General features: G+C 36.2%; 2 protein-coding genes across 3 annotated transcripts; one reads left to right on the top strand and one right to left on the bottom strand.

Moving 5' to 3' along the window:
• Window positions 1-1,389: 1,389 nt before the first annotated feature.
• On the bottom strand, window positions 1,390-4,818 carry LOC115988479. 2 transcript variants are annotated; one of them, XM_031112052.1, is made up of 2 exons: window positions 4,708-4,818; window positions 1,390-1,931 (listed from the first exon to the last, which is right to left on the bottom strand). In XM_031112052.1, exon 2 carries the CDS (start codon window positions 1,907-1,909, stop codon window positions 1,571-1,573), a length of 339 nt encoding a protein of 112 aa, XP_030967912.1. In that variant the 5' UTR covers window positions 1,910-1,931; window positions 4,708-4,818; the 3' UTR covers window positions 1,390-1,570. The 2 variants fall into 2 exon arrangements, with proteins under 2 accessions (XP_030967912.1, XP_030967911.1); XM_031112051.1 differs by having other exon boundaries at window positions 1,390-1,937; window positions 4,708-4,815.
• Window positions 4,819-5,065: 247 nt separating this feature from the next.
• On the top strand, window positions 5,066-14,370 carry LOC115989417 (KH domain-containing protein At4g18375). Its single transcript, XM_031113094.1, has 8 exons — window positions 5,066-5,162; window positions 5,789-6,395; window positions 6,909-7,400; window positions 7,947-8,186; window positions 8,274-8,540; window positions 9,250-9,305; window positions 9,410-9,506; window positions 11,912-14,370. Exons 2-8 carry the CDS (start codon window positions 5,811-5,813, stop codon window positions 12,041-12,043), a joined length of 1,869 nt encoding a protein of 622 aa, XP_030968954.1. The 5' UTR covers window positions 5,066-5,162; window positions 5,789-5,810; the 3' UTR covers window positions 12,044-14,370.
• Window positions 14,371-17,467: the final 3,097 nt, after the last annotated feature.

Raw genomic sequence — 17,467 nt, 5'->3', positions numbered from 1 at the left:
TAATTATACCTTTTTTCCGATAAGGATTTACTTTGCAAAGTTTTGATGAAGCAATCCAGTTTTAATGAGGCATATTCTTAGTGAGTGGTCATTCAAGAAGAAGAGTTATGAATATAAACGGATAAAACTTTTTGGCAAGTAGTGCTACTTTTTTATACCAAAAAAAAAACCAAAACCATAACTCTCCAAAAAAATTCTCAAAGGCTAAAAAAAATTATTGCATCCCTTTAATTTTCCAAAAAATAAAAGGAGGATTTCTATAAAGTCCTTAGTATTTTCAAATTTATAAAAATAAGCATAGATATTATCAAATAGGCGATTCTTACATAGTACATTTAGGTGTGGACCATGTGGTATCTAATATTTATTAAAATTTGAATCGTTTATAGTTTAGCCTTTTATTTATATATATAAAAGGAATGGTGGAAATTAAAACACCTAAAAATACATGATTATGATTCTATTTTTTGTGGATTGGATTTGGAATGTATAAAGTATGTCTTGTATTGTCGTGTACTAAATCACACCTCAATATAAACTATTTAAACGATTATAAGGAACATTAAATATTTTTATGATTAACACCAATAGACATTTATTTAAAAATAAAATAAATAGAGATGGGAAGATTCAAACACGAGTTTTCCCTGTAGAAAAACAAGGCTTCACAAAAGGCTTATAGAATTTCTATGTCCTCAAATCTAAGATACTGAAATAATTAAACGTCACAGTAGTACTCATCATTGAGTTCTCAATGAATCCATCTGCCATAATTTGTTCTTGGCTTTACATCCATGAGTTGACCATGTTAAGTGCCTAATCTATCACCTTCAAACATTCTATGGTAGTTTGGAAGATCTAGAATTATCATCTTATTTTAGATTTCAATCAAACCTATCGGATTTGTACAGTACCTATTTAAATATCTCAGAAAAAGGTACTTAAAAGTTAAAACTGACGATTAAACTTATTTCATCAAGTGGGTTTTCATACATAAAAATGAGCATGTAAGTGTCAGGAAGGAAACTAACATGCAAATAACAAAACCAAAAGCTTATATCAATTTCTTGTTTTTCTTGGGTTATCAGTATATCAAGCCTTTTCAATTAAAATGATCTATTTTCTTTAACCATCAAAATAGTTCCAAATAGGAGACAAAAATCAAAACCAACAATAGCTCTTAATGGTGAACATAAATCAAATTTCAACACAAACTGTGTAAAAGGTCTAATTCAAAACCTCAATTGTAGAAGCAACTTTGCTTCAAGTATAAAGTTCATAATTAAACCGTAGTACAAAATATTCTAAATACTCATATCACCAACCACCTATGGAAAAGCAAAATAAACAAGGAAACAAACACTTGTGTGGGTGCAGACAGAGAACACCTGGAAGATAATATGTCATACTGTCTGATTCATCACATCACTTCAAGCAAAAATTTCATGGTAAATAATATTTCCTATTAACTTAAATCAAATCTCCAATAATCATAAACAAGAAGAATGTCACATTTTTTATCATATTGATTCAAGCAGAAAAGTTCTGAAATTCATAATGTTTTTGATTTCTATAATTTTAGCAGAGACAATTGCTCTTCAATAGAACAACCCACATGACAAGACGAACGACAGGAGGAAGGAATGAGAATAAGACCAAGGCACCGCTGTTCCATTGGAGAAGTAGAGGAGCGTCGGGTGCTACGGTACTCCACAGCATCTTGGAGAATGATGTTTCCTTGCTTGTCCATGCAGTGGAAGGTGCCCAAGAAAAATCTTCCATCTCTAATTCCCACCAACATTCGGCGAAACAGTAGTTTCCTTACATGAGCTACAAAATCTGAACTGTTTGAGTTTGGCCCATCAGAACTCTCTGCCTGAATCAAGGATTTCTCTGCCTCTAGTTCCATAACCGTGCACTTGAATCTATAACTATTTCTGACAAATAAACAGAAAAAGAAATTGTAACTCTGTTGCTGGCTGAGAAGCCAAGTTAATTAACTAAATAAAAACAAGATTAAGCTTGTTTCACAAAATCACTATTGCTAATGTCCAGCCCTGGAAACTACTTTCATGGCAGTTAACAGAACACTCAACCAACAAGTACTATAATTTACTAGGATTATTGAAGAAAGAAAGGTCCCCTCTTTCTAATATTTAAGAAACAGATTTTTATATTTTGCTTCTCATAAACTATCCTTACAGCATGAGAAGTAAAACTTAAGTGTCAATTTAAAAATAAGTGCCAATCAATAAAAACTTCATAAGAGATATAGTGGCTAATAGAAGCTGAATAACCGTTGGCCTATAGAAATAAAGCCCACCCAGAGGCTGCATGAGAATCGACTGGGCTGATGTAGTATTATATTAAAAAAAGAAAGATTTGATTTTCAATTCAACAAGATATATTTTGTCTTCATTTTATCAACCACTTTCAGGAGACAAGAAAAAGGGATTTCATTGAGAGATTCCAATTATTTAGAGGACTGCCAGTCTGCCATCATGTATGCAAAAAGCCATTGAACCCGAAGTAGCATAAATTAAATCAAGTAAGAATGACTAACTCATTAGCATAGGTAGTACAGTTGTGGGCATGTAGGAAATGCTTTGGCAGCATCATAGAGCAAGATTTGGCATGTTGTTCCCTTTTGGCAAGAACAAGATGCTCTAGTGGCAGGGGGCTTTTAGTGATCAAATTGTTGTCTCTATTTCTTAGACCTCTTTACGAGTGGTCAACATCGTCAAGAAAGTATCTCCTTTTCTTCATTCTGGGACATTTGTATCATTTAAACTCTAGATTTCGGTCCTAAATTTTTTTCATTTAATCTTTCTTATGAAAGCATACCTAACTCCTCCATAGAAAGATACTTTGTTTTAATAACTATGAAGAATAGGAACAAGAAAATAAATTTCTTCAAAAGTAGCTATTTCATACAGAACTCAAAATCATCAAATCCTAGATGTTTATCTTGACCTGTATTTACCTTTGGTATCTGAGAGAGAAACGCATAAAAAAATTAATATTGATTTGTATTACCCCTCAGAACAGAAAAATGCAAGAATGAATTTGAATTAAATACATAAAAAAAAGTAGAAGAGGAAACCAGTAAATAGATTGTTTTGGTAGTATAGACAGCAGCAAACAGCACATAATGCCAGTCTTTTGGTATCAAGGCAAGAACTTTCTCACCTCACACAATCTATACCAAGTATAAGGGATCAATGATGTCACAACCAGCCCAAGTAGAATGGACATATTCTGGTAATTGGTACTGGAGTGCTTAAATTATAGTGTATATTAGGCCGAACAGGTAACATAAGAGGGTTAATCAAGCAGCATTATGCTATTAATTCTTGACAAATTCAAAACACCTACTACAGCTGACTAGATCAGGTATTTATCATCAAGTACATTACATTAATTTCCAGAATAATAGATTGGGTCTTAGGCCAATACTTGCAAGGTATAAAATTCAAAAAAGAACAAGGACCAGCAATAACAATCCAAAACGGCTAAGAGAGAAGCATATTAAGAACATGATTTTAGCCATAAGAATTAAAAAGCAAAGAGAATTATCACTAAGTTTCCAATAGGAGTGAACAATCTTATGTCCTGAAAAATTCTTCTACTTCTTTCCTTCCACAGACATCACATAAAACAAAGAGGTTTGACTTATCATATATCTTTGCTTAAAATTTTCAAATTATTGAACCCAAGTTTTAATGTGTATTAACTAGATTGCAACATGCTTGAACTCCACAAGTTCATCAGTTCAAGACCTACCTAATGTGTGTGTGTGTGTAACTTATCAATTAAAACAAAATTTAATGTAGTGGGAAGAGTAAGAAAGAGAGGAATATGGAAATTTTAAGCAAACAGACTTGTCTTTGCATCACTGCTTCAAGAAGTTGACAAATCCATTGGAGAATTAATTTCACTCACAGCCTTCTCAATTCAAAAATCACATTTTTATAGGAAGTTAATAAGCCACAATATCCTACTCCATAAAACATGACTAGTGTAGCACACAACAGATACCTTCTCATCACTAAGAGCTTTGCAGCCCAATGGCACAACCTGCTCTCCTTTATTAGAAGACCATCGATCAAATCCCCCCTCCCCCATTATTGTAAATATCAAATAATTAAAAAATAAAAATAAAAGATATCTTCTTCTCAACCAAAAATTTATGGAAATTCACAAAGCAATCCACCAGAACCGCCCTAAACCACGCTGACCCTAGTCTACTCCAATTGCAACCAGGTCCTCTCCTATCTCTCCCTTGCCGGGGATCACAGTTCTATCTATGCACAAGCAGTTAAACCAATACATACCCAGTTCAAACACAAAATAAAAAGACTAAATAAGATAATTCTTAGAGTGCATTAGGAAAATCCTTGTACTTCAATATGCAAAATCCCCACTAAGATTACATACATAGCCTATGCTGTTTTTTTCAGTCTCATCTTTACAGTGGTAACAAAAAGCTCTCAAACACTTGCATATTCATCACTTTTAACCAAATGGGGTGCTCTCAAACGAGCCCCGGATCTATTCCACTATGATTTTGTTAACCAATTAATAAAATTAGAACAAAATACACAGAACAAAGAAAAAAACTGACCCCCCCAAAAAAAAAAAAAACTTGTGTATGAATTTCATTAAAATAATAAATCAAAATCAATAATATCAGTAAGAAGGATTTACCTTCAATTCGCTTTTGTTTTTTCAGAGAGAGAGAGAGAGAGAGAGAGAGAGAGAAACAGCAAAGTTTGGTAATTCTACGACTTGTGGCAAACGTGGGAGCCACCCAAAAAAAAAAACCTTCCATGCCTGGTTTCCACACGTGTAACAATCGTGTGTAGGAGGTGACGAAATAGGGAGCTTAAATCCCCTGCGTCTCACAACAAAAAAGTGATACTCTGTTTTTTTTTTTTGCCTTAATACCTGTTCATTCATGTGGGGCCCAATGAGCTCAAAGCTTTTCAACGGTCCTGATTGTTTTTAACTCTTTGATAAGATGCTGACGAAAACACATAATAAAAACACAGTCTTTACTAAAAAAGAAAACACTAGTACTACAATATAGTGCGTTTCCGAAGAGAGTTAAACGGAAAACACAGCTCTCTCTCTAGGGTTTATCTTTTGCTCTAATCTGAAAGGTAAGCTTTCTTTCTTGGGGTTTTTTTTATTATCTATTAATCATTTTCGTTCCTGAAACTGTTACTATTGATTTAGCTTTATCTTCCAGTACTTCTGAAATACTCTGCAATTAGATTTTTTTTTTTTTTTTTTTTTTTTTATAATAATTTTTTGTAAAAGATAGTATTTTTTTTATCTGCTCTTGAAGGCAATATTGTGGGGTTTTTATTTTTGTTTATTTTTTGAATCTGGGTTTTCTATTCTGAGCCTTTTTCAATTTTCTGGGTGAAAGTTTTGGTTGAACTGTTCTTGGTCTCTCTTTGTTGAATACTACCCATAATATAGTTTTCTTTTTCTTGGTTTCTTTCCATGTTATTTTGTATAAGTTTTTGTGTGGGCAATTTGTTACAGATGTAGCTTTGTGTGGTTTTTCAATTTGTTCATGTTTGAATGCTGAAAAACTAGAAATTAATGAACTAGAAACTCAAGTTTTGAGTCTGATAAGCCATGGTATTTATTAAATTGAAGCAAGGGTCCATGACCGTTTGTGCAGCATGAATTTTTTGTGGAAATTGTTAAATGGCATAGGTGCATTTAGGTTGAGTAGGAAAAAGTATTTAAACTTAGACTGATTTTGCACTTTCAGGAGCCAAGTTGAAATTAGAAAAATGGGTGAGACTGGGAAGCGATACCGTGGGCAGAGGGACTATGATGGGGACAAGAATCAGAAGAGACGGATGAATGACAAAGATGAAAGGGGGAATGATGAAGTGGTTGTTTATAGAATACTTTGCCCAGATGGGGTCATTGGTAGTGTTATTGGCAAGAGTGGGAAAGTCATAAATTCTATTAGGCAAGAGACGAGGGCAAAAGTTAAGGTTGTGGATCCATATCCAGGTGCTAAGGACCGTGTCATAACAATCTACTGCTATATTAAGGAAAAGGCGGAGGTTGAAATTGATGATGAGTTCAGTAACAGGGAACCTTTATGTGCTGCTCAGGATGCTCTTCTCAGAGTTCATGCTGCCATTGCAAATGCTGTGGCTTCCATTGGAGATTCTGACAAGAAGCGGAAGGATAGGGAGGAATGTCAAATTCTTGTTCCATCTAGCCAATCTGCAAATATCATTGGTAAGGCTGGGGCAACAATAAAAAAACTGAGAGGTAAGACGAGGACAAATATTAAGGTCACGGCCAAGGATGCCACTGACCCGACTCACTCCTGTGCTTTGGACTTCGACAATTTTCTAATGGTTAGTATTACTATATCTCATTATTCCCTTGATATTATCAATCCTTTTACTTTTCAAAAAAAAAGTATTACTATAACTCATTCAATTTCTTTTTATTTTTATTTTTTATCGAAGTTTGTTATAGATTATTCAGATTACAAAATGTTGTCCTGGTTACCATTTACCGTGGAACAGTCAATTACTTTTTCATTTTTTTTTACATGCCAAATTGTATTGCTGTTGATTGGGTATTGTGCATGGATAGTATATGTAGTACAATATATGCCCTTCATTATGATTTTTCATTTTTCTGTCAAGGTTCGCTTTCATCTTTACAAAATTTATTTTACAGTATCTTTCTGTGGTTTAATTGGCCAATGATTTCTAGTTTAATGGCATCTACTCCCTTGTAAGAGCAAGGTGAGAGTGAGGTGGTGGGTTGAAGATCCTTAGATGCATCATTCATGTGTAACTTAACTTATCAATTAGAAAAAGGCTTTTTGGGTTTTAATTATTCTCTTATCATATGATTAGATTGCTGGTGAACCAGAGGCAGTGAAGAAAGCGCTGTTTGCAGTTTCTGCAATTATGTACAAGTTCACTCCTAGAGAAGAGATTCCTCTTGAGACGACTGTACAAGAAGCTCCTCCAAGTCTTATCATTCCATCAGATGTCCCTATTTATCCATCAGGTGGATTGTTTCCAAGTGCAGATGCTATCACCGCTAGATCTGTTCCTCCAATCATAGCTGCATCAAATGTACAGGATCTCCCTGTTTATGCTGAAACAGGGAATACATGGCCCCTTTATTCATCTACTCTTCCTATGATGTCTGGGTTCAGCAGTGCCTCACGATCTGAGGAGTTAATTGTAAGAGTATTGTGTCCCTTTGACAAGATCGGGCGTGTCATTGGCAAGGGAGGTGGTACAATTAAAAGTATAAGGCAGGCTAGTGGTGCTCGTATTGAGGTTGATGATACCAAGGAGGATCGTGATGAGTGTATCATCACAATTACGGCAACAGAGGTATGTGCTTTACTTCCTCAACTTTTTAAAAATAGTAATAATGATGATTTATTCTTCAGAATTTCTCAAACTAGATGGAGCAAGGGATGCCGTGTTGCCCTCTGATTCTTCTGGTTTGGTTTTTTTTAATTAGAAATCTAATTACATAGATGCATCTATTATGCCCTCTTTCATAGTTGATAATCTTTAAAATGGATGGTTAGATAATGGGGAAATTCTATGTTTTGACAACACTTGTATGGAAAAATTTGTGAGAGGCAATTTTTGGCAATTTTCAATATTTCCTGTACCTTACAGAGGGCATGCTTTTTATTTATTTATTTTTTTGTCTTACTGATTTTGATATATATTATTGCAAATAGAAAGTAGATATATCTGTTATAACATAAATATGTTTAAGATCATAGCAAGAGTAGCTGTCTCTACTTGTTTGTCAATGTTTGTGTTGTTCGTTGGTGAAGTGCATCGACTCCATTCTATCAATGTGCTGCACAATAGTATTCATCTTGAAAACTTGTTGATATGCCAAGTTTCCCTTGTTTTCAGTCTCCCGATGATCTGAAATCCATGGCAGTTGAAGCTGTTCTGTTGCTTCAAGGGAAGATTAGTGATGAAGAAGATGACACTGTTTCAATTAGACTCCTTGTTCCATCTAAGGTTATTGGGTGTATCATTGGAAAAAGTGGCTCTATTATAAATGAGATCCGTAAGAGAACCAAAGCTGATGTCCGAATCTCGAAAGGTGATAAGCCTAAGTGTGCTGATGGAAACGATGAACTTGTGGAGGTTTGTTTTCTAGAAGTCTGTCAGATTTGTTGTTTACTATTTCTTATTTATGGGTCATATATTATAATTAAATTGCTCCTCATTTAGGTGCTTGGAGAAGTTGGTAGTGTTAGAGATGCACTTATCCAGATTGTTTTAAGGCTTCGTGATGATGTTTTGAGAGATAGAGATGCTGGCCATAACCCTAGTGTCGGTGCTGATTCCTTGTTCTCAGCTGGCACTGGTCTTTCAGTTCCATCTGTCCTGCCTTCTGTTCCCCCTGTTGGTTCTTTGGGTTATGATCAGAGGGTCGAAAGTGGAAGTGGACTGGGAATTCTTTCTTCAAGTGGCCTCTATGGATATGGATCTTTGTCGGTATGCTGATACTGTTATTTTTACTTCTTTTTTTCTTTTTTTAATCATATAGCTGCTGAAACCACAACTTTGTTCACCATCATAATATATGTTTGTCATGATCGGTGCTGGTAATTACTGTAATTCCTTCTACTCATCTAGGTGTGTACCATCAGTCAATTCATGGAGCGAAGTGATTATTATAAGATCTTACTAAAATGATGTTTAGCATTACGACGTGTTACTTGGTTCAACCATTTTTTGCACTTCTCAGTGCGTTTTTATTGATATATATATATATATTTTCCCCCCCTCCCTTTCTCTTAAAACAGTGTTTGATACTATTAGTTCCTCTATCCTCTTCTCACTTTGTTTCACAAGAGGAAAAATTCTAACTTGTTCTTTATTAAGTAGGTTGGAAATTTGCCAAGGTAGTAAAATCTGGCATGATTTTGAAAGCCCTTGTTGGTTTTTTCTAATATGTGCCTTTGATTTAGACTGTTTGTTTATGATTAGAGCTTTCTAGATTGAATAAGCTTTCTAGTTGATTCAATCTGAGACGGGTTTATGATTTTTATTTTTTGGTGGTGGTTGTTTTATTCAGTTAGTTGCAATTTGCAAGTGTTAAACTGGATCCTAATTACTGTGGTTCAGTTGTTCTATTTGATGTTTGTTTCTTGTTCAAGTGCCTTTTTGTAGCATTCATTTTCCTTTTCTTTCTTTATGATAGATGGGTGAAAATGGCTATGGATCCTTGCCCACATATTCATCCAAGCTGTATGGAGGGTTAGTATATTATTATCTTGTGATTTGCTCTTGAACAATTGTCCTTTGGCTTTATTTACTTATTTTTAATCTGGGTTCGCTTTTAATTCCATGTGCCTATGCAGGTTGCCTCCCCCTTCAACACTTGAGATTTTGGTCCCTGCCAATGCAGTGGGTAAAGTGATGGGTAAGGGAGGGGCCAATATAGCAAACCTTCGGAAGGTTGGTTCATCTTCCTGTTTAAGATTTTATTTTCTGACCAGTAGTTAGCATGCTTTAATCTATATAAGGGAATCTAAAGTGTTATTGTGGAGTTCCCTTTCTGTAACCTGTGAATTTGTATAATGTATAAAATGGTACCTTCAACTCTTGCTTAGGCATTTGCCAAGATGGCTATATTTTGAACCTCAATTTTCAGAATTGTTGGATAGGGGCATAGAATCTATATTTTTTGGTTACTTTAATAGTAATAATATTTAGTTGCTTATATAATAGTAGGAAGGAGGTTATAACAATTTTTTTTTTTTGATAAGTAATAAGATATATTGATATCAAAAAGGAAACACCCTAGAACACAGGAAGTGAACAAGGGGACAACAAATCAAAAACAAAAATTGCAAGAGTCTAGGAAAACAAAAAAAGAAGGGAAAGATTTGTTTTGCAAAGCAAACAACCAATCTAACAAAGTTCTAAAAAAGAAAAGCTTGAGGTCTGGAATAGATCTCTCAATATCTTCAAAACAACGACTATTTCTCTCCCTCCAAAGACACCGCATTAAGCCATGAGGAACGATGGACCATATATAACCATTTTGATGACGACCAAAGCTGCCTTGCCAACACTCTAACAGCCCCAAAACAATATGTGGCATAACCCAAGATACTCCAAATAAACCCAAAAACATAGACCATAGATCCATAGCAACGGGACAATGAAGGAAGAGATGGTCAACCGATTCACCATTACTCCTACAAATGTAGCACCAATCCAAAATCCACATCTTCCTTTTTCGCAAATTATCAATCGTCAAGCATTTCCCTAAGGCAGCAGACCATACAAAGAAAGCTACTCTAGAGAGAATCTTCTGCTTCCAAATACTTCTCCAAGGAAAACCGAAGATAGTAGGACCAGCTAAAATTCTATAATAATCTTTCACCAAGAACCCCTTAGCTTTGCTAGGAATCCAACGCATCTTATCCTCACCAAACCCCCTTATAGAAGAACCATATATGGTTTCCATGAAGCTTGACAAAGCCTCTAATTCTCGAACATGCACACCCCTAAAGAAACTCACATCCCAAAAAAGGACACCATTGGGGGATTTCATAAGCTCAACCACACTAGCCTCCTTATTCCTGCAAAATCTGAACAGTTTAGGGTAGCTAATTGCAAGAGGTGTCACTCCACACCAACGGTCTTGCCAAAACTTCACCCTAGACCCATCACCAATATCATACAGAATGTGGCGAGAGAAAGAAGGCCAACCCTGATTGATACTCTTCCATAAACCAACACCATAAGGACCCTTAACAGATCTGGTACACCATCCCCCCCCACAGACATCCATATTTCAACTCTATCACTTGTCTCCAAAGGGCATCCTTCTCAATCCCAAATCTCCATAACCACTTCCCAAGTAGAGCTATATTGAAAAGTCTTATCTTCCTTATCCCTAATCCACCCTAAGAAATAGGAGTGCATACAGTAGCCCATTTAACCAAATGCATTTTAGGTTCATCACCAAAACCGCCCCATAAGAAATTCTGCTGAAGCTTCTCTATTCGGTTAGCCACACTAGCAGGTATAGGAAATATAGAAAGGAAGTAAGTGGGTAAATTAAAAAGGGTGCTTTTGATTAGAGTGACTCTACCTCCCTTTGATAGATACAAGCGTTTCCAACCCGCCAATTTCCTTTCCATTTTCTCCAGAATCGGATTCCATTTAGTCTTATCCTTGAAATTAGCACCCAAAGGAAGACCCAGATATTTCATTGGCAGAGAGCCCAGCTTGCAGCCAAGGACATTTAGCAATAAATCAATATTAAGCACTACTGCATGTTCAAGAAATCAAGTCATTGGACTTGGGGCCAAAAATCCCACGCAGTTTACCCTGATTATTTGTATTACCTTTGTTCATATTTGCTACAGCTTGTTCACATTCTGATATATATCCTTTAAGATGCTGGTAGGCATCCAAGATACGTATGTTTCCCAGCAATGGCATTGTTGCTTCTATTTTGTTGAAGTGGACAATTTTCTAATATTTCATACTTATTTTGGCATTACATCAAATAAACTTGACTCTTCGAACTCAAATAAATAAATGTCTATTCACCATATTCTTTTGTTTTCCTAGCCAGTGAGCTATAACTCAAGGCACTTCCTTCTCCCATAATAATGGGACAGAGGATGAGGTCATAGGTTCAAGAGCCACTAGGAGCATGTGTAACTTACCAATAATAAAAAAAAAAAATGTTCTTTTGTGTACCTAATTTAATCTAATGCCTTATGTTTTGATTTTACCTCTAAATTCGGCTGTCTTGGAACATCATATACAGTACATCTTAAAATATTGAACAAATTTGTTTGATTGAATGACATTTTAACACCTACTTGTTTTCCCTCCAGATATCAGGTGCAATGATAGAGATTTCTGATTCCAAATCTTCCCGTGGTGATCGTATTGCTCTTATATCAGGCACACCTGAACAGAAGCGTGCAGCTGAAAACTTGATTCAGGCATTTATAATGGCCACCTGAGTTTTAAGGACGCATCTAGATGTTGAAGGTGAATAGTTATAATCTTGGAATTCTTTCCCTTATGGTTCCTCTCCTTAGTTCCTTTAGGTTTGGTTCTGGAGAGGGCTTCTTTTCTAGGCTTCTTCAACTGGAATCCTCCTGTTCTTCCATGGCAGTGACTATCAAGATTGTGCAGGAAGATCTGGTGGTGGTTTTATGTTTAACCGTATAGGCTTCCATCTGTCAATCTATTCTCCATCTGCAGTATCTTAGAACTATTAGGACCTTTCTTTCTTTCCTTTCGTTTTATATAATCTGGTCATGTCTTTGACTAATGTGGAGTCCCTCTTATTTCCAATGCTGTCATACTCTATAAAATTGATGTTCATGCCCAAAAATGTTTTCAAGGATGACCATAATTTTCAAACTTTTAATATATGTGTTGCTTTTCTGGCCATTCAACATCTCACTCTCAGCTTCTTGCTAGAAGAATCTTTTCTATCGGTGACAAGTGCAGTGCTGCGGTGATGATACCTTATTTCAATATTCTCCTTGGTTTACATTTATAGAGTGGTGGGAAAAGAGGCTCAACTTCTGCAATTAAATAAAATACATGATATACTCTCTCCCTCTGTGCATAATTCTATATTGTGCCTTATCCTAGGTTTATGATAGTTTGTTGCAAAGCTAAATCAAGAAATCATCGTTTCTCAAGTATATATATTATTTCTGGGCTTCTCTACATGCTCTATGACATTTAGTGCAGTAAATTTCATATCACATCTGAAAAGTCGGCATATGCTTTGTATCTGAAAAGCCTATAAGATATAATTTTTGGAATTATATCTCCTCAACGTGTTATATGCGTTCCACCTTCTGGTCTACATTTGATACATATCTCAAGATCACAACTATTAGTACCCTGCTGGCTCTTATTACTCTCCTTTCAAAGATAATTCTGTACTTCTCCTTGGTCCTGACTAAGGGAAAAGATGTTCAGCTTAAGTGGCTATTGGATTTTTCATAGTTGCCAAACCTATCCGTTAATCATCATCTCCTCTGACTGAGGAATATTTTGGCATTTCAAAAATACATCTAAGCTTTAGTATTAGGGTTAACTTAGTTCTGGAAATGAGCCATGCGTTGATAGATTCTTATTTTTACAAAGCAAAATGATATTGTCACTACTTTTTTTTTTTGGGGGGGGGGGGGTGTGGGGGGATCTTTTTGCAAAGGCAAACTACGCCATTTTATTGAGTTTGCTTTCTAGGATATAGTCTGGTTGTCTATCCATTTTTATTGAATTTGTGTTGACAATATTCTTATTTTTACAAAGCAAAATGATATTATGTCACTATATAAATATATTGTGTTTTGGGGATCTCTTTGCAAAGGCAAACTACTCTGTTTTTATTGAGTTTACTTTCTAGGATATAGTCTGGTTGTCCATCCTGATCTGCCAAGAGCCTTTAGCTCAACACCTCCAAATATTTTCAATGGAAATCTTCAGGTTTCAAATACCCCCTCCCTTGTTATAACCTATTGAATTATCAAAAAGGTTAATCCCAATCATATTGTAGTATGCAAATTTTCATAATTGTCGTAGTAAACTAGCATCTCTGTTGTTGAGGCTGCCTTCCGAGTGTCGACTGCACTTTCTCTCATGTTCCCATGCTATCTTTTTTGGTTGAAACTATCATGTCCAACCTTTTTAATTATCTGTCTTGCAAAAGGGTCTATGGCATCTTATCTGTTGGAATTTCTGGTTCATGGTGTAGATAAATCATTTTGTTTTCATGATGTTGTACATGGCTCTGCTTCCTTAGCATCTGATTGATGGCATATGCGGACAATCCAGTCAAAAACTATCATTCCTGCTTCAATCTTTGTTAATGAAAACCCCAATATAGGATACAAAAATTTCATTGTGCCTTGCACTATTTATAGGATTCTTAGCCAACCTAGATGAGCAGAAAATATATCCTTGATATATTGTTGATCTTTCTCCTACTATTTCTCTTGTGAATTTCTATGTTTTCTGTGCTATAAATTCCAATTGATTTCATCATTGTGGTTGTCCGGATGACCAATTAAGTTGGTGTGTGTGGTAATCACTGAGGATTTGGTGTTACGGCAGCACATTGTAACATTGGTGTTAGTGGATATCTGAATTGATGTTCCCCCAGTGATGTTATGCATGGTGGTGAAATTGTTGGAAGGTGTATATGTTATGATTAGCAGTGTAGTACTGAATTACATGTCTTTACGCTTGTAAACAGTGCTATAAATTAATTTACTTGTAATATAAGTTTCAGGGATTAAAATTTAGAATGCAATGAATTTGCTTGCATTTTGCATTTCTAACATTCTATATATTTTTCCTTTTTGGAGGGAGAGAGGAGTTGGGCATTAATACTGGACAAATTTTTTTGAGAATATGAATAATCCGCATAAAAGGCAGTCACAAATTCATATTTGTACCTCTAGAATATTGGAAAAATGAACACTGATTGTGACACGTCAAAACATTTCATTCGTAATCTCTCACCAATATTGTGTATTTTATATGTCCACGTTGGAAATGTCAGTTTAAATCCCAATTATATATATATATATATATATATTTTTGAGTAAAGGTTGAAAACAATTATACATTTGCATGAAATTTATGTTTATTTTAGCATAAGAACATCATTTTTTTTTTTATTTTTATGCTCACTTTTTAAAACACTAAGCATCAGATTATCTATTTTATATGACATTTTAATAAAATAGCAAAATTTCTTGATTTTTTAATTATTCTTTATTTTCACACAAAACAATTACCATATATTCCCTTTCTCTGTCCTCAGGATATGTAAAGAAAGAATAAAAATATAAATGCAAAATGAATAGTGCTAGTATAAATTTACATAGTTATTATAGTAGTTATGCATTTTTACACAATTTTACATGGTTCAATATGGGTGAATTGGGTTTGGTTGGCTAAATTTTGGTTATTTTTCTATTATACAAGCACTAGTAGGAGTGCTTAGAGGTGCTAATTGAGTTTCAAGAGTTTCATTGATAATTATTTCTATGAATGATATTGGATGTGCACAATTAACCACTAATATTAATTTCAATCTAAATATGTGGATCATCTTGAATTTAGAGTGGAGGGGTTGGGGTTGTGATAATTATTTTTATGAATGATATTTGATGTGCACAATTAACCACTAATATTAATTTCAATCTAGATTTGTGGATTATCTTGAATTTGGAGTTTTTTTTTTTTGGGGGGGGGGGGGTGGTGGGGGGGAGGAGTTGTAGGGTAGAGGTGAGTGTTTTATTTGGGATCTCTCATCAAGAATTGGAGAAGGTACACTAGCGTCACAACGATAAATTATTAGGTCCACCATAAGACTATTGAAATAGTCATCTCAATCAATAAAATGCTATCATTTATGCAAGCGTGATATCACCTAATAGTTTATTATTTTGTTTTCTTATGCTGATTTGGAAGCTGGTCCACATACTTGTATAAGTGACATCATTTTATTAGTTGAGAGTACTATTTCAGTAATCTTTCTAGTGAACCTAATAATTTTTCCGTCATAGCACATTTGATTGGAGAGGTGAGTCCAACCCATGGGCTATATTCTACAAGGGGAACCAATGGATATCGCCATCGGTGTAGTAGTGGGTCCATCCAAAAATCCAATTATGCATGGGATGATTGTATAATATCACAAATAATGAAGGATAGAGGATATTCACATCATAGACACTAGCATATATATATATGTAAGGACACGCTTCCTTTGCGGCCCAATAATGTTGTTGGGCTCGCACACGAAAGATCCCTCACAATATGATTTGTAGAGAGTGGGTTAGAAAAGCTTGGGTTTGGTCATGGGACGATGTTCCGGTCCTGATTTTAGAGGAAGTCCTGTAGAAAGAGGAGTTGGGTTTGAATATCTAAACCCTGTTGCGTCGCATCTTGTGGGATTGGGCTCCTCGGACTTGACCCGAGGACCATTGCGGTTTTCCCTGGTTACCCGACGGCGGGTCTTTTTTATGATCTGCATGTGTTATTAGGATGTTTCCGCCCATGGAGCCCTTTTGTCTGGAGGTGAAATCCCCCACCAGACTCACTTGCTTCTTCTTTTATACTAGCCTGTGTTTGTTGTCCTTCGTCCACGTGTAGGGTCAACCTTTACGAGACTGACCTTTGTCATATCAGTCCCATCCCAGAATTGTTGGGGATGGTTGATAAAACTGAAGAATACGGCTCTGTCAGGGGCAGGGCATTAAATGGCAATGTGAGCAGCTTTCCTGGATATTCTTAGATTCCCTTTTCAGTTTGGCCCTATACCAGTTTTACCCCTCTTTTCCGGTGGGATTCTAGATCTGCCGAGGACTTAACTGTCCTCGGCTGCCTCCCAAAACTGTTTTGTGCTCTGTATTGTAGAGCTTGGGCCACAGCTCTCCTCGGCTTGGGCTTTTGGATTTTCCAGGAGCAACTGGGCCTGGTCCTTAAATTATTGGGCCTCACAATAGCCCCTCAAAACCCTGCTACCCGACTTCTTGGTTGGAAAGGAGGGTTTTGGTAAACCCGGGCCTTCAGTATGGCTTAGTTAATTCAGCCCTGCATTAATGTTGGCGGTTTTCCACCTGTCCAGGAAACTCACCGGTTTACCAGGTATTCCCTTTAATCCGCTCGTAATCTGCTCCTGCCGCTTGGCTGTCCAAGATGCGCTTTTAATGACTTCCCTTTACGAGGCTAATTTATGTTCGGCGGTTCATCTGATGAGGTGGGGAAGTGAAACGGACACACCTTTATTCTTCAGATTCTTTTTGGAAACCTGAATGAATTTAATTCCCTTCGTTTTGCCCTTCCTATAAGAAGGCAAGCAGGAGGCCATCACTTTCGTGCAGACTCCCTTCCATCCTTCTGAAATCTGAAACCCCTAGCCTCCCTTAGCGTTCACTTAACCCCATTGTTATACACCCAATCAAAATACGTTTACCATAACGAGTGATGAAGGAACCATACCCCTCCTCAAAGTATCGTGTTCTAATAAAGTTCGAAATGGCTCGGTCAGGGCAAGGCTGGCGGAGACTTAAGATTCGTCTCACCTTCCCTTCAGCCAAAATCCGAAGCAGGGGCTCATCACGTCCAACTTTCAGCGTGATTGAGTCGAGAACTCCCATCATCATAACCAACCGCTCTCTTATGAGCTCACCTAATATAGCCCCAGCGTGTTAGGAGTCAGGACCGAGGCAGGGACTAAGTGTCTCTGCTTCTTCCTTTCTTCGTTCACTGGTGGCCCTCTCCGCCTTCCTTTCCTAGTCTTCCCAGCACCAGATCCATTCTGGTGCTTTCTCTTCTCCCTCTTTTGCTCATTTTCTTTCTTTACTCATGTCCTCCATCTTCCTCATTCATCTTCTTCATTGATTTCT

This window comes from Quercus lobata, chromosome 5, assembly GCF_001633185.2.
Source record: "Quercus lobata isolate SW786 chromosome 5, ValleyOak3.0 Primary Assembly, whole genome shotgun sequence".
NCBI classification, from domain to species: domain Eukaryota; kingdom Viridiplantae; phylum Streptophyta; class Magnoliopsida; order Fagales; family Fagaceae; genus Quercus; species Quercus lobata.
The sequence above is the reverse complement of the archived record's forward strand: the minus strand, read 5'-3'. Positions and strand labels throughout refer to the sequence as shown.